Source organism: Pan troglodytes, chromosome 19, assembly GCF_028858775.2.
Source record: "Pan troglodytes isolate AG18354 chromosome 19, NHGRI_mPanTro3-v2.0_pri, whole genome shotgun sequence".
NCBI classification, from domain to species: Eukaryota; Metazoa; Chordata; class Mammalia; order Primates; family Hominidae; genus Pan; species Pan troglodytes.
The window spans coordinates 93,274,050-93,296,009 of record NC_072417.2 but is presented as its reverse complement, the minus strand read 5'-3'; the positions used below and the strand labels follow the sequence as shown (position 1 = coordinate 93,296,009).

At 45.7% G+C, this 21,960-nt stretch overlaps 1 protein-coding gene across 1 annotated transcript; it reads left to right on the top strand.

Annotated features, from left to right (window-relative positions):
• Positions 1-288: 288 nt before the first annotated feature.
• On the top strand, positions 289-12,819 carry LOC129135262 (eukaryotic initiation factor 4A-III-like). Its single transcript, XM_054670222.2, has 12 exons — positions 289-1,186; positions 3,740-3,812; positions 6,134-6,200; positions 6,687-6,749; positions 7,930-8,062; positions 8,320-8,400; positions 8,911-9,052; positions 9,805-9,943; positions 10,575-10,690; positions 11,739-11,846; positions 11,943-12,070; positions 12,568-12,819. The coding sequence occupies exons 1-12, from the start codon at positions 1,018-1,020 to the stop codon at positions 12,582-12,584; spliced, it is 1,236 nt and encodes a 411-aa protein (XP_054526197.1). The 5' UTR covers positions 289-1,017; the 3' UTR covers positions 12,585-12,819.
• The last annotated feature ends 9,141 nt before the right edge of the window (positions 12,820-21,960 follow it).

The following is a 21,960-nucleotide window of genomic DNA, read 5'->3' as shown; positions in this document are numbered from 1 at the left end:
GGCCCCGCAGTTCAGGACCAGCCAGGACAACCCTAACCCCCCCCTCCCCCAACCCCGTCTCTACAAAAAAATTTTAAAAATTAGCCGGGCGTGGTGGCGCGCGCCTGAGGTCCCAGCTACTCCAGAGGCTGAGGCGGAGGCTACAGTGAACCCTGATCCTACCACTGCACTCCAGCCTGGGCGACGGAGCCAGACCCTGTCTCCAACTCACCAGGCAAACGGTGAAGACACACCCAGGCGCGTCCCCTAAGAGGGACGCCGGCGTCAGGGGCCCTGGCCCTCCCCAGCGCAGACCCGCCGGAGCCCAGCGCCGCGCCGGGGCCCACCACCGGCGGCCGTGAGGGTTTCCACCCGAATCTCCCCGGCGAGCTGGGCACCTCCACTACGGGTCCGCGACGCAGTCCACCCACTGCGGGCCCGAGAGAGGACCCGTGCTCGTCATTTTTATTCGAGGCGGGGCTATCTGGGGACCCCGCCCGGAGCGGAGGCCCCTCGCGGCCCCAGCCTGTTTCCAGGGAATTCAGGGCCACACGCCGCTCAAAGAACCTCAGCGCCCCAGTCCGCGAAATCCCGCAGCCGCTACGAAACACCGCCAACTTCAGAGGTCCCACACCCTCCATCCCTTTTGTAAGGAACTGGGTACCCCGCCCTCAACGAGATCCCGCGGGAACTGCATGTGGCGCGAGAGCAGAAACACCTTACTTTTCCCTGCGGCAAACGCCCAGTTCCCTTTCACGTGACGAAGAGTGCCCCGTCCCCCAGAGGCGTGGCCGCGTCGCACGTAAGCACGTACGCACGTAAGCACGTACGCACGCACGTCTCTCGCTTTGGCATACTTAAGGCCTCAGTTCTCGGCTCCGCTTGGCAGTTCTCTTAAGGTCCGCAGCGGCAGCGGCAGCGGCAGCGGCAGCGAGGTCGGCAGCGGCAGCGAGGTCGGCAGCGGCAGCGAGGTCGGCAGCGGCAGCGAGGTCGGCAGCGGCAGCGAGGTCCGCTGTGCTCTTCCGCGGACTCTGAATCATGGCGACCACGGCCACGATGGCGACCTCGGGCTCGGCGCGAAAGCGGCTGCTCAAAGAGGAAGACATGACTAAAGTGGAATTCGAGACCAGCGAGGAGGTGGATGTGACCCCCACGTTCGACACCATGGGCCTGCGGGAGGACCTGCTGCGGGGCATCTACGCTTACGGTGAGCGGGCGCGGGCCGCGGGGGCCAGCCGGGGGCGAGTCGGGGGCGAGCCGGGGGCTGAGGGCCCGACTGGTGACTCCCGGGCCGGCCCTGCGCTCCGGAGGTCGTGGTCAGGGTCGAGGCTCGGGGGCCAGTGACGTCCGACCCCCACCCCCACCCCCGTCCTCGCCCTCACGCCTGGCTGTGTCGGCGCTTTCGGTGCGTGTCCCCCGTGCAGAGCTCGGCGCTGGGTCTGTCGGGGGCTGCAGCCGCTTCGAGGCGCCTCAGCGTCGTTCATTCAGCAGATAACTGTTTTCTCCCTATTAGCTTTTCTGGGTACTGGGGTTTTGGCGGTAAAGCGGATGGGTTTGCGCCTTTACGGGTTTTGAATTTCGTTTGGGGGGAAAGCATACTGTCAGGCTGCCCGGGCAGTGGTGGTTGCTGTGAAGAACCTGCAGCGGGGTAATTGAATAGAGTGGGACCGGGAAGGAGGAGAGAATTAGTAAAGCAGAGAGGTAAGGGGCTTCGCAGGAGGGGGTGCCATTTGAGCAGAGTTCTGGATGAAGGAGACTGTTAATGAGAAGAGGGAAGAGCAGTTGGGGCAGAAGGAACAGCTGGTGCCAGGGCCTTGCAGCCCTTAGCCAGCTGCATTCCAGGAACTGAAAGAAGTCCCCTGTGGTGGGATTTTGGAGAGCTAGTCGGGGCAGATCTAGCAAAGACGTGTAGGGTGACGAATAATTTGAATTTCATTTAGAAATCTAGTGGGAAGCCACTGGAAGGTTTTAAGTAGCTATGTGACACGATCACATTTACAGTTTTAAAGATTCTTCTGGGTGTCTGTAGATTTGAGGTGAGGCGAGGCAAGGCAGGAGAGGAAACAAGAGAGTTGGGAGCTTTTGCTCCAGTTCAGGGAAGAGAGGATTGTGCTGCCTTGGAGATGGAGTACCAGGGAGCTGACAGCATTGGCTGATGGATTGAACGTGAGCGACAGAAGAAGGAGAGTTGGAGTGTTTTGAGTAAGCGGTGGTTGATGCTGCAGACATTTGGCTAGGTAGGCAGCACTCCAGAGAGTCAGAATCAGGAGCTGTCTCTTGGTATGTTTGAAAGATGTGAGGAAGTTGAGGGAGAGCCTGGAGAAGAGGTTGGGTTGGGCACATAGATGGGAATGACCAGCATCTGGGATAAATGGCCTGTGTTTAATGCTTGGGACAGGGACATTTTTTATCGTGTAGTTCTCTTCCTTTTCTTTCTTCCTTTTCCTTCTGACAGTCCTGCTCTGTCACCAAGGCTGGAGTGTAGTGGCATGATCTCAGCTTATTGCAAGTTCCACTTCTGGGGCTCAAGCGATTCCTTTGCCTCAGCCTCCCGAGTAGCTGGGATTATAGGTGTGGGCCACCACGTCCTACTAATTTTTGTATTTTTAGTAGGGAGGGGATTTTGCCATGTTGCCCAGGCTGGTCTTGAACTCCTGACCTCAGTGATCCACCAGCCTCTGCCTCCCAAAGTGATGGCATTACAGGTGTGGGCCACCCCACCTGGCCGTATCCTGTAGTTCTTGATGCCACAACTGTTTGGACAAAGTGAAGCGAAGTTGCTGAGGATGGGTGGTGAAAAAGCATCTCAGGCAGCCTCGCAGTGAGGCTGACAGCCCCACCTGGTTTCCTGGCACTCAGGCGGTCCCTGCCCTAAGACACTGTTGTTCGTTTCCCATCTATGTGCTTGCTCTTCATGAAGAGTTTAAATCATCTGCTATATTTGCGTTTGTGTTAAGATGGGAAATTGTGCTACATTTTCTTTTGTTTCTTATTTTTCGCTATGCCCCAGAACTGAGCAGAGCTACATTTAAGAGACTACCAAAAAATAATTGAAATAGAGTTTTTGTACATAAAATTTTATTTACTTGAAAAACACGTGGTTCTTCTTGAAAATAGCCTCACCCTTTGGTGTAGTAGTTGCTTTGCAAGAGAGATGGTGTTGTAGTTAGTGAGCTGCATCCAGACAGAACAACACAGGACACCCTGCAGCGTGACCCACGCAGGTTAAACGGAGTTGTAGACCTGTCAGCAACACACAGACTTAATGCTAGCTAGTAGGAGAGAACAATGGCTAGAGTGCCTTTCCTGTTTTTTTGTTTGTTTTTTTTTTAATTTAAAAAGTAGTATAGGTTGTTTGTAATCCAGTCAAACCTAAGGGAGTAATTAGAGTAAAAAGTAAGTTTCTTTCCACCCCTCTACTGCAGTAACTGCCAGGAACATTTTGGCACTTATACTTCCAGATGCTGCACGCCCAGATTTTTTTTTTTTTTTTAAACAAATGTGGTGTCTATATTCTACAATTTGGTGGTTTTTTTTAAAATAGAGATTGGTCTTTACAAATAATATCCCACGTTAGTGTAGAAATCCACTCAGCCCAATTCATTGAGCCCCTGGGTTTTGAGAGCTTGCTATGTTGAACACTGGGTTAGGCTGGAGGACAGGTTCAAAAAACAAACCATGTCTGCCCCTGAGGAGCTTACAGTACAGGGTTTCTATGCCGTCATTGTGGTGAGAGCTAATTTTTTGTTTTTATTTGCAGGTTTTGAAAAACCATCAGCAATCCAGCAACGAGCAATCAAGCAGATCATCAAAGGGAGAGATGTCATCGCACAGTAAGTTGTCCTGGGGTGTGGCGCAGGGCTGGATGTGAATTTGGGCAGCGCAGTGCAGTTAGATGCTCCGGGATGACTGTTTCCCTCAGCTTGTACACGCTCAGTTCCAACACTTTCCCTGACTTTAGCCACAGGGTTTAATAATTTTTTAAATTTGTGTTCTCTACTGTAGAAAGCTTTCATTTTCTTTTTGAGATGGAGTCTCGCTCTGTTGCCCAGGCTGGAGTGCAGTGGTGCCATCTCGGCTCACTGCAACCTTTGCCTCTCAGTTTCAAGCTATTCTCCTGCCTCACCCTCCCAAGTAGCTGGGATTACAGGCATGCACCACCATGCCCGACTAATTTTCATATTTTTAGTAGAGACGGGGTTTCACCATGTTGGTCAGGCTGGTCTCAAACTCCTGACCTCAGGTGATCCACCCTCCTTGGCCTCCTAAAGCGCTGGGATTTCAGGCATGAGTTACCGCACCCGGCCAAGGCTTTCATTTTCTTAGCCAGCTTTGCTTAGTGGTTTGCTGGCATGTGGAATTGTATATAACACAATTTCGGAAAAACAGACTGTGCTTTTCCTCTGCTCTCACACCACCAAGACAATCATCAGCACAGAAGACGACTTCTGTGAGCAGAGGTGTGGGGGTTTTCCAGCTGGGTGTCCTCCAGTTCAACTCTCACACCACCTGCCTGGAGATAGGCCATATCCTGCAGGTTGAGGGCTCAGTCCCCATGACTACCCTCTTTTCAGACACCAGTTCTAAGTTCGGATCTCTAGAACTTCTGACCAAGCAGCTTCAAGTTGGGTTCCCAGGATCTCCTCTTTAGGTTGGATTAATTTGCTGGAACAGCAGCTCAAAGAACTCAGGGAAACACATTTAGTGGTTTATGATAAAGGGTACTGCAGAGGATACAGATATGGGGGGAGGGGTGCAGCCTCCAAGGGGCGGGTGGTCACCTCCCGGAACCTCCTTGTGTTCCACTGTCTGTTCAGCCATCTAGAAGCTCTTGGAACCCAGTCCTCTTGGGTTTTTATGGAAAATTCCATGAGGTCAGCATTCTTTCCCCCATAAGGGAATAGGGCAGGAGCTTTTCTGGGATAATACCATAATGCTTTTTTAAAAAAAAATTTGAAATTTAAATTGTTTACATTTTTCGAGACAGGGTCTTACTCTGTCTCCCAGACTGGAGCAGTCATGTGATTACAGCTCATAGCAGCCTCAAGCGATCCTCCCACCTCACCCTCCCAAGTAGCTGGGACTACAGGCACACATCACCATGCCCAATTACTTGTTATATTTTCTGTAGAGACAGGGTTTTGTTGTGTTGCCCAGGCTGCTCTCAAACTCCTGGCAATCTGTCTGCCTTGGCTTCCCAAAGCCTTGGGATTACAGGCGTGAGCCACTGTGCCCGCCCTCAACATTTTTTTTGTTAAGATATGGGGCCTCACTTCGTCACCCAGGCGGGAATGCATTGGTGCAGTCATAGCTCACTGCAACCTCTAACTTCAAGGATTAAGGAGTCGTCCCGCCTCAACCTCCCAAGTAGCTGGGACTGCCAGAATGTGCCGCCGTTCCTGGTTAGTTTTTTGTTTTGTTTAGAAATGGGGTCTCTTGCTGTATTGCCCAGGCTGGTCTCGAATTCCTGGCTTCATCCAATCCTGCCTCTGTGTCCCAGAGTGTTGGGAATACAGGCCTGAGCCACCACGCCGTGACATGAGGGTCTTTATGACTCACAATCTGAAAGGCAGGGAAGATTAGAGCCCTGCTGTGGAGCAGGTGAAAGGAGAGCAGAAGGTCAGAGAGACTGTTTCCTGAGGCCTAACAAACCCATCAATTTAATAAGACTGTAATAAGGGCTATGGGAGCTGTGAGCCAGGAACTCTGGATGAAAACCTGTATATAGCCGTATCTCCTAGCACCACAAATCCTCTTTTCATAGCTTTATCCCTCGTTTGCCTAATTTCAAAAAAGACTCATTTACACAAAAATTTCTTTGGAGGAGAGAGTTAGTCCAAAATCCTAGAAGGAAAAGAGTTGTATTTCGATAAAGGGGAGTCCTCCTTTTTCTGACACCTATGAAACGCCTCTTGAAGTTAGAGAGTCTGTGACTCCATTGCCCCCGTGCAGAAGCCATGTCTACTCTCTTCATGGACACTTAACAAGCTGTGACACTGGGCCCGAGTCCTGCCTCCTCGCAGTTAAGATGGTATTAGGTACGGGGGCTTGCTCTAAGAAGGTACCTAAGTGCCTCTGGAGCCCAGGCCTTGGAGTGCAGCTGTGGCGTGGCCTGTCCTCCCTCTAATCCCACTGCTTTTGTTTCCTTGAATAGGTCTCAGTCCGGCACAGGAAAAACAGCCACCTTGAGTATCTCAGTCCTCCAGTGTTTGGATATTCAGGTAATTTGCCATTCTTAAAACAAACTGTTATGTAATTCTAGGAAATACTTGCTTTTTCTTCTGTAACTACAGTGTTCAAAAAGTATAATTTAAAATTTTCTAGTATGTATTGACTCAGCAAATTTTTACACAGAGTCTTAGTTGTACACTAATATTTGCACTAATATTGTGTCACGATTTGCTATTTAACTAGAGGAAGCTCTTGTCTGCAGACGAGGATCCTGACACATTAAGTTATTGTTGGATTTGCAATTTAAATGACATTAATATTTGCTAACCTGTAAGAGATGAGAAGTATGATTAATATGAGATACTATTTCTCATATTGATCTGAGTGTGAATGACTACAATCCACTTTGATAATACTGTGGATTCTCTAATTTCTGATAAATTCTTTCACCAGGTTCGTGAAACTCGAGCTTTGACCTTGGAATCCACTTTGATAATACTGCGGATTCTCTAATTTCTGATAAATTATTTCACCAGCTTCGTGAAACTCAAGCTTTGATCTTGGCTCCCACAAGAGAGTTGGCTGTGCAGATCCAGAAGGTGAGATGGCTAAAGATAGCGGTGTCCGATTAACAAGTACTGCTTTTGTGATTTAGTTGTGAAACACCGACTTATTTATTTAATCCAATCCTGTTTTCTGATACCTCAAAATTTTCTTCCTGATTAACATTTTGCCATGAATCATTATATAAATTGCTGGTTTGTATTAAGTCATTTTTGGTGTGGCTTGTGTGCTCTCGGTAGTTTTTTACAGCCTTAGAAATGTAGATTTTTTGCGAAAAGTCAATTTTAATAAAAATAAATTAGGCCGAGGTGGGTGGATCACCTGAGGTCAGGAGTTTGAGACCAGCCTGGTCAACATAGTGAAACCCTGTCTCTACTAAAAATACAAAAAAATTAGCTGGGCGTGGTGGCAGGCGCCTGTAATCCCAGCTACTTGGGTGGCTGAGCAGGAGAATCACTTGAACCCGGGAGGCAGAGGTTGCAGTGAGCTGAGATTGTGCCATTGTCCTCTAGTCTGGGCAAGAAGAGTGAAACTCTGTCTCAAAAAAAAATAAATTGTACCCATTTTATACTTAACGTAGTATAAAGACGTATGTTTAAAAAGATGTATATTAAGATGTTAATGTTGGTTTCTTCAGTGGATGGGATTATGAATTTTACATATTCTTTTCTGTTAATGATATAGCTTTTGTAATAAGAAACCAGCAGGCCGGGTGTGGTGGCTCACGCCTCTAATCCCAGCACTTTGAGAGGCCGAGGCAGGCCAATTAGGAGGTCAGGAGATAACGACTCCCTGAATACACATATAGGATGCACACAGCACAGTGTGCTAACACGGTGAAACCCCATCTCTACTAAACATACAAAAACAAAATTAGCCTGGTGTGGTGGCGGGCGCCTGTAGTCCCAGCTACTCAGGAAGCTGAGGCGGGAGAATGGCCTGAACCCGGGAGGCGGAGCTTGCAGTGAGCTAAGATTGCGTTGCTGCCCCCCAGCATGGGCCACAGAGTGAGACTCCGTCTCAAAAAAAAAAAAAAAAAAAAGCAAAATTAACTTGTTTTTGTCAGAGAAAAGAGCAGGAGAATTTTGTGGTTTGGAGATAAGAATGGCATAAATAATAATCGGTGATCATCTCGGAGGAGAAACAGTCTTTCTTTTTGGAAAATGTGGATGTTTCTCTCTCCCACCCTGGACGTGAACCTGTGCTTTGTTTCAGGGGCTGCTTGCTCTCGGTGACTACATGAATGTCCAGTGCCATGCCTGCATTGGAGGCACCAATGTTGGCGAGGACATCAGGAAGCTGGATTATGGACAGCATGTTGTCGCGGGCACTCCAGGGCGTGTTTTTGGTAAGCACTTTTGTCGCTAAAAATGGTGCTGCCGGTAGTATTTGTAAGAAGTGCTTAAATGGTACAGGACAGCTTTCGATTTGGTAGGCCGCACGGTAGACTTTTGCACCTGGGTCACTTGCAGGAGGTGGAGGGAAGGTCTCTGGAACCCTGAGACCAGTGGAATGATGAGCTCTTTCTTGGGAGCCTCAGGTGTGATTATTTCAAAATCTCATAGATGTGATTTGTCATAAGTATTTCAAAATCTCATGTTATAGATATGATTCGTCGCAGAAGGCTAAGGACACGTGCTATCAAAATGTTGGTTTTGGATGAAGCTGATGAAATGTTGAATAAAGGTATGAGTAACAAAAGAATTACTTTTCTACTGACATAATTCTTAGTTCTTAAATTTTCACAGTGTAAAATTGAAACCGCCAGTGACTGTTCTGAATGTGAATAGCGTTTTCATCGTGGAAAAACAATTGTGCCTTGGTGGCAATTATGAACAAAAAATTCCTACCTTGATTTTATTTGTTTATTCATCGTGGGTGACTCAGGCCAGCCTCTATGGCTTTTTATTTGGTATCTAGGACTCTCGGGGTGGGTTTCTTGATCCCTAGATCACTTCAGATTGAAGAAGCACCAAAGGGAAACCAGATTCCCTCAACCAGATAACACTCCGGGGGGCGGGGAGTAGGGACGGAGAGAACGCGTGGATGTGGCCTGGTGCTGTAAAAATGAGATTTCCTGTCAAACGTACCTTATCACCACTCTGCCTCTAACCCAGTGGGAACACTGGGCGTGCACCTTCCATTTCTGGGTGTGCCGCCCTAAACATCCCTCACCTGTCTTGCTCCCTGTCCCAGGTTTCAAAGAGCAGATTTACGATGTATACAGGTACCTGCCTCCAGCCACACAGGTGGTTCTCATCAGTGCCACGCTGCCACACGAGATTCTGGAGATGACCAACAAGTTCATGACCGACCCAATCCGCATCTTGGTGAAACGGTAGGAGCCCCTCTTGTCAAGTTTACTAGAACACTGGGCCGCATTTATAAAGGATTTTATGTCGTAATTTCAAAAACTTTTTATAGCCAGAGTCTGGCTGTGTTGCTGAAGCTGGTGTCAAAACCCGGACCTCAGGCTATCCTCTTGCCTGAGTGTAAAGGAATTGAAAGCATGCAAATTCTTTTAAAATTCCTGTTTTAAAAAACCAAATAGGCTGGGCAACATATAGAGACCCTATCTCTACCAATAATAAAAAATTAGCCAGGTAGGGCGGCACATGCCTCTAGTCCCAGCTACTCAGGAGGCTGTGGTGGGAGGATCGCTTGAGGTCAGGAGGCTGAGGCTGCAGTGAGCTTTGATTGTGCCACTGCACTTCAGCCAGGGCAACAGAGCAAGACCCTGTCTCAAACAAAACAAAACAAAACAAAACAACCCATCTTTTACAATCCTCATTGTGGTTTGAACCAATAATTCTAAATTTAAAAATTAGGTGACTGTATTTATTTATCAGTGTTTCATTTAGAATCGTATTCCATGTGCTGCACATTGTGAAATGTTAAGTAGGATACAGAATGGAGGCTTGTGTGACGGAAGTGGTGATAGGATGGAGGACAGGGCTGGGGCTGCTGGGTCTGCACCAGATATCACGGTGTGACCTTCTCCACCAGGGTCTCCCTGGATCCTGGCTTGGCCCACCCTCAAGTCCTAGAAGGAAGGATGAGTATGTAACAGGATTTGTCTTTGTCCTTCAGTGATGAATTGACTCTGGAAGGCATCAAGCAATTTTTCGTGGCAGTGGAGAGGGAAGAGTGGAAATTTGACACTCTGTGTGACCTCTACGACACACTGACCATCACTCAGGCGGTCATCTTCTGCAACACCAAAAGAAAGGTGAGAGGCACTGCACAGCCTCCCTGTGCTGAAGGGAAACTGCAGATTGAGTCTCTGAATGACGTCAATCAAGATTTTTCAGTAAAGGGCCAGTTTGTCCATATTTTAAGCTTTCAGGGTATGTGTTCTCTTGTAAAAGCAGCTGTAGACAATATGCAAACGGTCACGTGGCTGTGACCATTAAAACTTCATTTACAGAACAGCGATATCAGCCACCCCTAAAGATTCAGATTTCGTTGGTTGAAGGTGGACCCCAGGCCTGAGTAGTTTTAGATCCCCAGGTGATGGTAATGTGGAGGCAGACCTGAGAACTGTCGGCCACTTTCCTGAGAAAGGAGAGGAGTTGGGCTACATTCTAACAAGATTGGATTTCAAATGAGAATGAGCACACCTGGCCCCCTCCCCCCATAGAGTCATTATATGGAGAAAATGAAGTAAGAGGGTTTTGTGAGTGCACCCCAACATTTTCTGGGAAAAAGTTTGTACATCCAGTTAGGATGATTCTGAGTTTTAAGAGCAGTTACCTTATGAATATTGATACTGGTTCTGCAAATGATGCGGTAAAGTCCCGAATGCACGTCTCTGCTTTGGTATACTAGCTTGCAGTAGCATCTGTTGATTGGATTTGTAGGTGGACTGGCTGACGGAGAAAATGAGGGAAGCCAACTTCACCGTATCCTCGATGCATGGAGACATGCCCCAGAAAGAGCGGGAGTCCATCATGAAGGAGTTCCGGTCGGGCGCCAGGTGGGTCCGCTATGCTGTGGCTCTGCAGGTCAGGGTTTGCTAGACTGTGCTAAGCACTTCATATGCACTGCCTAAGTGCAGGCCCCACACCCGGGGGGATGACAAGCTTCTGCTCTGAAAGCTGAGGCCCTGGGTGAGCAGAAAACCTTCCAGTTAATGAGGGGTCCGCTGTGCTCCTGTAATACTTAGGTTGAGGTGATAACTAGCCTTAACTAGCCAGGTTGGTCACCTTGGTTACAAGTGTGTGTCTTCTTTTCCAGTAAGTAGGGGGGTTTTCTGTTCATCGTTTCAATTAGTTTAATTCCACAGTGGTCAGAAAGCGTGGATTGGGTGGTTTCATTCATTTGAACTTGATTCAGACTTCCTTCTTTGCCCACCTTGTGGTCAGCTTAACAAATGTGCTGTGTGTGTCTTTTTTTTGTTTGTTTGTTTTTGAGACAGTCTCACTTCGTTACCCAGGCCGGAGTGCAGTGATACAATCTTGGCTCACTGCAACCTCTGCCTCCTGATTTCAAGTGACTCCTGTGTCTCAGCCTCCCGAGTAGCTGGAATGGCTAATTTTTTTTTTTTTTTCATTTTTAGTAGAGATGGGGTTTCACCATGTGGGCCAGGCTGGTCTCGAACTCCTGACCTCAGGTGATCCATCTGCCTCAGCCTCTGGCAGTGCTGGGATTACAGGCATAAGCCGCCGCCATGCCCGGCTGAAGTTACCGTTTTTAATTTTTTGCTAGGCAAAAGTGAAGTATTTTTCCCAATTATTGGTTTAGGACCGATTAAACAAGTTAAAGATAGTCTAGTAAAAGATGTCTATTTTTTTAATCTGATGGAGCACATGACCGAAGTAACTAAATCCACCAACAGCCCCTCTGCACAGGGGTTTCTGGTGCTGTCCCTGAGGCTTCACGTTTGCAGACAGACTGTTGAGAGAGGAGAATCTCGTATATTTTGGACCTGCAGCCAGGATTCCTTAAAATTAGCAATGGAAGCAAGTCCAGTCTTATACTTGTATGAGTAATTTAATCACCTCAAACACTCTTTCTTTTTGCAGCCGAGTGCTTATTTCTACAGACGTCTGGGCCAGGGGGTTGGATGTCCCTCAGGTGTCCCTCATCATTAACTACGATCTCCCCAATAACAGAGAATTGTCCATACACAGGTAGGGTGCAAGCTCTCATTGGCTTCACTTCTGTGACACATTTACTAAATCTTGATTGTTATATATACTAACTGTAATATTGTTTTATTCCTGAAGAATTGGGAGATCAGGTCGATACGGCCGGAAGGGTGTGGCCATTAACTTTGTAAAGAATGACGACATCCGCATCCTCAGAGATATCGAGCAGTACTATTCCACTCAGATTGATGAGATGCCGATGAACGGTAGGAAATCGTCCAGCTCTACTGTAATTGTAGAGGGAACTTCCCTATTCTTAGTTTGGGGCACTTGAGTTTGTTTTGTTGTTGTTGTGGTTTGTTTTGTTTTGTTTTTGAGACGAAGTTTCGCTCTGTCACCCAGGCTGGAGTGCAGTGGCGCGATTTCGGCTCACTGCAACCTCTGCCTCCTGGGTTCAAGCAATTCTCCTGCCTCAGCCTCCTGAGTAGCTGGAATTACAGACGCGTGCACCATAGCCAGCTAAGTTTTGTATTTTTAGTAGAGACGGGGTTTCACCATGTTGGCCAGGCTGGTCTCGAGCTCCTGGCCTCAAATGATCCGCCCACCTCAGCCTCCCAAAGTGCTGGGATTACAGGCGTGAGCCACTATGTCTGGCCTGTTTTTTGTTTTGAGAAGTCTGTTGTGAGGTTTTAGTTAAATTTACGTTAACAAATTTTCATTTTGTTTGTGTTGTTCCTTAATCTGTTTGTTTCTTCACTTTCAGTTGCTGATCTTATCTGAAGCAGCAGATCAGTTGGATGAGGGAGACTGTTCACCTGCTGTGTACTCCTGTTTGGAAGTATTTGGATCCAGATTCTACTTGATGGGGTTTATATGGACTTTCTTCTCATAAATGGCCTCCCGTCTCCCTTCCTTTGAAGAGGATATGGGGATTCTGCTCCCTTTTCTTATTTACATGTAAATAATACATTGTTCTAAGTCTTTTTCATTAAAGATTTAAAACTTTTCCCATAAACTCTCTACTTCTAAGGTGCCACCAGCTTCTCTAGTAACTTACTGTGTAGTCTTGGGTCATTTCACTCACTTTTCTTTCTTTTTTTTTTTTTTTGAGACAGAGTCTCCCTCTGTTGCCCAGGCTGGAGCGCAGTGGCGCGATCTCCTCTCACCGCAAGCTCCACTTCCTGGGTTCATGCCATTCTCCTACCTCAGCCTCCCACGTAGCTGGGAGTACAGGCGGCCGCCACCATGCCAGGCTAATTTTTTTGTATTTTCAGTAGAGACGGGGTATCACCGTGTTAGCCAAGATGGTCTCCATCTCCTGACCTCGTGATCCACCCACCTCGGCCTCCCAAAGTGCTGGGATTACAGGCGTGAGCCACTGCACCTGGCCCATTTCACTCACTTATCTAATCTTTTTTTTTGGAAAGAGTTTCATCGTTGATGAGTTTTGCTCTGCTGCCCAGGCTGAAGAGCAGTGGCACCATCACAACTCATTGCAGCCACAACCTCCTGGGCTCAAGCGATCCTCTCACCTCAGCCTTCTGAGTTAGCTGGGACTACAGGTACATGCCAGCACATCTGGCTAATATTTAAATTTTTTGTAGAGACCGGGTCTCACTTTGTGGCCTAGGCTGGTCTGTCACTCATGGGTTTAAGTGATTCTCCCATCTTGGCCTTACAAAGTGCTGGGATAACAGGTGTGAGCCACCATGCCTGGCTTCATTTTTCTAATTTTTTTGTTTGTTTTTTTGAGAGCCCAGGATCTCCCTGTCACCCAGGCAGGAGTATAGTGGCAGGATCATGACTTACCACAATGTTGACAAGCTACAACAGATAATTATCTGTTTAAATATTTAAATTATTAAAGTATTTAAGTTATCTGTTGAAATAGTTAAAGTAATTACCTGTAGCTTTATAGGCACACAGCACCACAGCTGCCCAATTTTTAATTTTTTAAAGACAGGGTCTCCCTCTGTTGACCAGGCTGGTCTTAAACTCCTGACTTCAAGCAGTCCTCCCGCCTCAGCCTCTCAAAGTGCTGGGATTACACACACAGTGCTGGGATTACACACCGGGCTCTACTATTTGAAATGGAAATGTTAAAACTGGCCCCTCCCTTCCTGAAATTAGTTGGGATGATAATCTTATTTCAGGGTTAGGGTGAGCTTGGAAATAGTTTTAAATTTCCTCAGGTGATTCTACTTGAAGGCATCTGAAATTCTATAGTTTATGAATGGAACTTCCTTTCACTGAAACTGTGACTGGACCCTTGCTAGCCAGCTGGTGGCTGGTAGACCAGCTGCATCATCAGGAGTTGGTTAGAAATGCAAGTGCTCGGGCCCTGTCCTGGCTTGCTGAGTGAGAACCTGCAGGTAACAAGACTCCCAGGTGGCACTGCTGGCCGAGCGGGAGGAGCACGAGACTACAGGCCCAGGCAGCTTAATGAGTTCCTGGCAAGGAGGAACCAGATACAGGTGTGTTCAGGGCATTTGCTCAGCAGCAGTGGGGAGTGACGCCCACCACAGCTCTGGCTAGTGCCAGCCTCAATGTCCGTATCTGCAGGCGCCTGAGCTGAGGCTCACCTGGTCTCATCAGGAGCTGCTGCCAGGCTTGTGTTAGAGGTGAGGAGTGGCTCAGGTTTCCACACAGTCACTCCGGAGGACGGAAGGCCTCCATTACCAGTAAGAATGATTCTAGATGAATAAGCACGTGGTGTTACAGTGGAGGAGGCAGCATTGGTGCCTTGGGGAGGAGATGGCAGGAGAAGGGGTGGGGCTTAAGCTACCCCACACACTGTCTAGGAAAGGTCATCCAAAAAGGAAAAATACAGAACAAGTGTTCATAAAAATGTCAAACTGTACTGACAAATCAGAAATGGTATGTGATTCTCCAAGATTTAAAAACCACCAGTCCTAAAGGTTGACAAGGAAAGTCTCCAGACTTTCTGGAGAGCAGCCTGGCCCTTGGGCAGTCAGTGATGAAAATGCTATTTCCCTTTGGTGGTGTGTGGTTCTGCTGTAGACAGCTGTCTGGAACGTGGACTTCTCCAGGAAGTTGAGCGTTGCTCCTGCCTATACCAGGGAAGGATGCTAAGTGCTCATGGATGGGGGCATGGTGCGGGACAGGGTGGAACATTTGCAGTGATGCTGGGAAGAGAAGGATACACGAGGTAGAGAACTCATGGAGGTTCTTGGGAGGGTGGTTTGGGGCCAGGATCCTCCCAGAGTCCAGATGGAGTCAAGTTCAGGCAGGGGGTCTGCTGAGCCTTGCTAGGTAGGTATCACTGGGCCTCTGGTCAGGTGGAAAAACTGGCTCTAGATCCTGAGGGGCTTCCCAAGGTCCCCAGCAACCAAATCCAGATGAAAAACCCCTGGGTTATGTACTTCATTACAAAAGTATAATCTCACTGAAAAAAATCATAGAGATGCATAATTTGAAAAAGTCATCCTTAATCCTCCTACCCAGATATAACTCACAATTTGATGACTGTCCATCCAGTATTTTAATTTATCTTGTACATCTACCTGTACATAAAGACCTTTTTAAGCCAAAATTGTAACCCACTTTGCCATTATTAACTCAGGTTTTTGCTTAGTAATGTATCATATATATTTCACTATGTTAAAAAAAAAAAAAAAAAAAGCTACTTTTCCAGCCTCTATACCATGCCTCCTTTGGAAGCAGTTGAAGATTCATTAGAATAATCTTTTATTTGTTTATTTTTTTGAGATGGAGTTTCGCTCTTGTTGCCCAGGCTGGAGTACAATGGTGTGATCTCGGCTCACTGCAACCTCCACCTCCTGGGTTCAAGCGATTCTCCTGCCTCAGCCTCCTGAGTAGCTGGGATTACAGGCGCCCACCACCACACCTGGCTAATTTTTCATATTTCTAATAGAGTTGGGGTTTCACCATGTTGGCCAGGCTGGTCTCAAATTCCTGACCTCACGTGATCCTCCTGCCTTGGTCTCCCAAAGTGCTGGGATTAGGCATGAGCCACTGTGCCCACCCAGAATAATCTTTAGAAGTGATTGTCTTGATCAAGGTACATGTTTCAAATTAACGTTGCAGAAAGATTTTCCACCCATTTATACTCCTAATGGTATATTTTCTGGTTTTTTTTTTTTTTCTTTTTTTTGGGTGGTTGAAATTTATTCAACAAATACATATAGGATGCCTTGTCTTAAAGCCAGGCAATTTTCCTAAAAGAAAAACCACATAAAAAGGGTTCTAACCAAGAGCTAGAGTGTCCTGACCCTTTGAGGTATGTCTAAAGTATAGAAATAGAATGGTAATGTTGATGCTGTTGGCATGTTTCTTTGTAGTAAGATTGTTTAAAATAATACATAGACATAAAATGTATGACGAAAATAGCACAGCACCGAAGAAAGGAGTCATGGAAGTCTACTGTCAAGATTCTTACACTATTACTTGAAGGCAGATTGTGATGAATTAAAGATGCGAAACATATATAAAAGTGTTAAGCAATTTTTAGGTATGAACCTTTAAAGCAATACAAAAATGTGAAACAGAAATAAACAGCCAACGTAGGAGACAAAATAAGAGTTCTAAGGAATACTTAATCTAAGAATCCTGAAAAGGAAGGAAAAGGGAACAGAGAACTTATGAGATGGACAAATACAAAACGGTAGTAGGTTGAAAATAACCATGTCAATAATTACATTTATTGCAGATTGTCTGTCTCACCTCAAACTAAAAGAAAAGCAAGCTAAACCCAAAGGAAGCAGAAGAAAGGAAATAATAAAGATGAGACTAGAAATAAATGAATAGAAAAAAATAGAGAAAATCAATAAAACCAACGGTTCATTCTTTGAAAAGATCAACAAAATTGACACATCTTTAGCAAGTCTAAGGAAAAATATGTTCAAATAACTAAAATCAAGAATGAAAGAGGTGATGGCACAGCTGACTGTACAGAATACAAAGTATCAGTGCCATGGATTGTTTGCCAACAGATGAACCTTGATAAAATGGAGAAATTCCTAGGACAAACAGATTAAATCAGTAATCAAACTTTCAACAAAGGAAAGCCAAGGCTTGTGAATCCTGCTAAACTTTTACAGAATTATCACCATCACAATTTTTTATTTATTTATTTATTTATTTATTTTTTGACGCAGAGTCTCACACTGTTGCCTGGGCTGGTGTGCAGTGGCACAATCTTGGCTTGCTGCAACCTCCGCCTCCTGGGTTCAAGTGATTCCCTTGCCTCAGCCTCCCAGTAGCTAGGATTACAGGTGCCTGCCACCACATCCGGTTAATTTTTTGTATTTTTAGTAGAGACGGCGTTTTACTGGGTTGGCCGGGCTGATCTCAAACTCCTGATCTTGTGATCTGCCCCCGTCAGATTCCCAAAGTGCTGGATCACGAAATCTTTCAAAAAATATAAGGCAGAACATTTCCCAACTCACCCTGAGGCCAGCATTACCTGACACCAAAACAAAGCTACCACAAGAAAAAACTAGATCAATATCATATGAATGTAGATGTAAAAATCCTCAAAAAACTGGCAAAACAAATCCAGCAACATATAAAAAGGATTGTACACTGACAAAGTGGGATTTATCGCAGGAATGGAAAGTTGGTTTAATATCCAAAAATCTGTCAATGTAATACACCCTATCAATAGAATAAAGGACAAAGTCCACATGATGATTTACAGATGCAGAAAAAGCACTGGACAAAATCCAGCACCTTTTCAAGATAGACAATAAGAATGGAAGGGGGCTGCTTCAACCTGATAAACAGCATCGATGAAAAACCACAGCATTACCCGCTAAGGTTGGGAACAAAACAAGAATGCTCTTGCCACGTCTATTCCAACATTGTACTGGAAGTTACGAGCCAGGACAATTAAGCAAGAAAAGAAAGAAGGCATCCAGATCGGAAAGGAAGCATCAAAACTCTCTAGTCCCAGATGACATGATTTATACCTAGAAAATCTTAAGGAATTGACACATTTAAAAAATCACCTATCAGAACTTATAAATGAGGTCAGCAAGGTTGCAGAATATATGTTCAACATAGGAAAGCCAGTGTTTCTGTACACTAGCAGTCTGAACAACCTGAAAATGAAATTAAGAAAATAATTCCATTTACAATTGCATCAAAAAGAGTGAAATATGTAGGAATAAATTTAACAAAAGAAGGGCTATACTTGTTCACCGAAAACTACAAATAGCTTGTTGAAAGGCATTGCAAACCTAAATATATAAATGTCCCAGGTTCATGGATTGGAAGATAACTTTCCCAAACTGACTGATAGAGTTAGTTAGGCTTTGTGTCTCCACCCAGATCTCATCTTGAATTGTAATCCCCCTAATCCCCACATGTCAAGGGACAGACAAGGTGGAGGTAATTGAATCATAGGAGCAGTTCCCCCCATGCTATTCTTGTGATAGTGAGTTCTCACAAGGTCTGATGGTTTTATAAGGGGCTCTTCCCACTTCACTTGGCACTTCTTGCCACCTTGGGAAAAAGGTTCCTGCTTCGTCTTCGCCTTCCACCATGATTGTAAGTTTCCTGAGGTCTCCCCAGACACACTGAACTGTGAGTCAATTAAACTTCTTTCCTTTTTAAAGCACCCGGGCTCAGGCAGTTCTTTATAGCAATATGAAAATGGACTAATATACTGCTCTGCAGTGTTTAGGAGAATGTGGAGAAACTGGAAGCCCCATACATTGCTAGTGGGATTGTAAACAGGCACAGCCTTTATGGAAAACAGCCTGGCAGTTCCTCAAAATGTTGAACATAGGAGTTGACCTAGCAATTCTCCTCCTAGGTCTATACTCAAGAGAATTAAAACAAAAAATCTGCACACATAAAGCTAATGTGTTCATAGCATTGTTCATAAGAGCCAAAAAGTGGACACAAGCCAGATGTTCATCAGCTGTAAGCAAAACTGGTGAATCCACACAATATTACTTGGCAATACAAAGACATGAAGTGCTGACACACTACAACCTGGATGAACCTCGGCAATATGCTAGGTGGAAGAAGGCAGACACAAAAGGCCACACGTGGTGTGATTCCATTTACATGAAACGTCCTGAACAGGTAGATCCATAGAGAGATTAGCAGGAAACCATTCACAGTGGTTTCAGGAGCTTGAGGGGGGAGGAGGGGGATGGGTGAAACGAGGAGTGGCTGAAAATGAGTATAGGGTTTCTTTTGAAGGTGATAATAATGTTCTGGAATTAGATAATCGTGATGGTTGTACAAGTGTACTAAAAACTGAATTGCATACTTTAAAATGGTAAATGTTATGGTGTGTGAATTACATCTCAGCACAAATATCATGAGGAATCTCATGCATCCCCCTCTAAAATTACACTTACAAACCAAAAGCACGAGCAAGGGAAAACAAGCAAATTGCCTACTGCAAAATTAAAAGACAGATATTGTTAGGCTGGACTATAAAGCCATACCACACCTATATACTGTTGCTTATGAGAAATATAAAGACAAAAGTGAAAAGATGGAGAAAAATACACCATGGTAATGCACACATCAAAATAAACCTGAAGCAGCTCTGTTAATATTAGACAAAGGAGATCTCAGAGCAAAGAATATTGCAAGGGACAAAGAGAGTCATTTGATAATGATAAAGGGGTAATTCATTAAAAGGATATAACAATACTAAATACCTATGCACCTAATAACAGAGCTTCAAAATACAGGAAATATAGGAAGGAAAAATGGATAAAACTGCAAGGGGAAATAGACAAATCCACAGTGGCAATTGGGGCTTTCAGTAACCCTCTCAGGAACAAGGCACAGGTGTCCTCTCCCTTCTGTTCAATATATTACACTGTGGATTCTGGCCAGTGCAACAAGGCAAGAGAAAGAATAGGCCTCCAGGGTGGAAAAGAAGAAGGCTTTCTTCACAGATTATATGTTTCTCTATGTAGAAAATCCTAAGGAGTCTACCACAAAGCTACTGGAACTAATAATTGAGTTTTGGGAAGGTAGCATTCTACAAAGTCAATATAGAAGAGTCAGTTGTATTCCTATATGCCAGGAATGAACACTTGGAATGGGAAATTTGGAAAACACCACCACATACAGTACCATCAAATACATGAAATACTTGGGGGTATACTTGACAAAAGATGAGCAAGCTCTGTAATTGAAAGCTACAAAACGTTGCTGTGAGAATTAAAGATGTAAATAAATGAGAGATACACTGAGCAGATTGGAAGAGTCGATATTGTTAAGACATCAGTTCTCCCCAGGTTGATGTACAGACTCAACACAATTCCAACCAAAATATCAGGGAGCCTTTTTTGGGAGAGTGGGGATAGGGCTAAACATTGACAAGCTAGTTCTAGAAGTTATATGAAAATACAAAGATCTAGCATAGCCAAAACAACTTTGGAAAAGTGCACCAAGCTACTCCTGATACCAAGAAATATTATAAAGCTACAGTAGCAAAGGCAGTGTGGTATAGTCATAAATATAGACCTGTTGTAGATCCAGGGAAAACAGTAGAAAGTTCAGAAAGACTACACATTTATGGTCAATGGATTTCCAACAAAGGCACTTAAGCAGTTTTATGGGGAAAGCATAATGAGTTTTGGTTGTGTGTGTGTGTGTGTGTGTGTGTGTGTGTGTTTTGAGATAGTCCAGCTCTGTCACCCACACTGGAGTGCAGTGGCCACAATTATAGCTTACAGCAGCCTCGACCTCCTGAGATCAAGGAATCCTCCCACCTGAGCCTCCTTAGTAACTGGAACCACAGGCATGTGCTGCTGCATGCATCCAATTTTTTATTTTTTTATTTTTAGTTTTAAAATTTATTTATTTTGAGACAGAGTCTCGCTCTGTCGCCCAGGCTGGAGTGCAGTGGCATGATCTCCGCTCACTGCAAGCTCCACCTCCCGGGTTCACACCATCCTCCTGCCCCAGCCTCCCGAGTAGCTGGGACTACAGGCAGCCGCCACCACGCCCTGCTAATTTGTATTTTTAGTAGAGACGGGGTTTCACCGTGTTAGCCAGGATGGTCTCGATCTCCTGACCTCGTGATCTACCTGCGTCGGCCTCCCAAAGTGCTGGGATTACAGGCGTGAGTCACTGTGCCCGGCCTAATTTTTTGCTTTTTGTAGAGATGGGGTCTTGCTGTGTTGCCCAGGCTGGTCTCTAACTCCTGCTCAAGAACTCCTGTCCCGGTCTCCCAGTGTTGGGATTACAGGCAGGAGCCACCACACTGGCCCAATAAGGAAGCTTTGTGTGGTAGGTAGAATAATTGTCCTCAAAGATTGTCAGGTCCAAATCTCTGGACCTTGTGAATATGTCACATTACATGACAATAGGGACTTCGCAGAAGTAAGTGCAGGATCTTGGATGGGGGATCCTGGATTATCTAGGTGGACACAATCTAATCTCATGAGCCCTTAAAAGTCAAGACTATTCTTTGGCTATGGTTGGTCAGAGAATGATGTGATGGAAGGAAGGACAGGCATGACAGGGACTCAAGTCCCTCATTTCTGGGGTTGAAAAAGGCATGAGCCAAGATATGGGGGAAGCCTCTGTAGGCTGAGAAGGACCTCCGGCTGACAGAAGGGAAACACAGACCTCAGTGCTACAACTGCATGAAACAATTCTGCCAGTAGCCCATGTGGGCAAGGAGACGGATTCTCCCCTGGAGCTTCTGGAAAGGAAGGCAGCCCTGCTGACACCCTGATTTCAGCCAGGAGAGCCCTTGTATCAAATTTCTGACCTATGGAACTGTGATGAAATACATCTGTGTTATTTTAATTCCCTCAAACTGTGGTCATGTGTTACGGCAGCACTAGAAAATTGACGTATGTTATAACTCTATAATAAGGAACGACCCAGTTTAACCATGGGCAAAAGAGGCGAACAGACACTTTACCAAAGAAGATTGATGGATGACAGATAAGTGGGGGAAAAGATGTTCAACATCAATAGTCATTAGGGGAGTGTAAGAGCCACAGTGAGATACACAGTCACTAGAATGGCTAAAAGGAAACAGACCACGCCAATGCTGGCCCGGATACGCAGCCCCTGCCAACTCCCCTGCACAGTCGGGAGGAATGCAGAATGGTGCAGCGATTTGGAAACAGTTTGGCAGCCTCTTAAACAATGAATAGTTTACCCCCCATATGAACTGACCACA

Excerpts from the sequence above, each read along its gene's own strand:
- LOC129135262 (XM_054670222.2), top strand. The coding sequence starts at position 1,018 with ATGGCGACCACGGCCACGATGGCGACCTCGGGCTCGGCGCGAAAGCGG. Across the intron at positions 8,063-8,319 it reads CACTCCAGGGCGTGTTTTTG|ATATGATTCGTCGCAGAAGG; the intron begins GTAAGCACTTTT and ends CTCATGTTATAG. Across the intron at positions 10,691-11,738 it reads GAGTTCCGGTCGGGCGCCAG|CCGAGTGCTTATTTCTACAG; the intron begins GTGGGTCCGCTA and ends TTCTTTTTGCAG.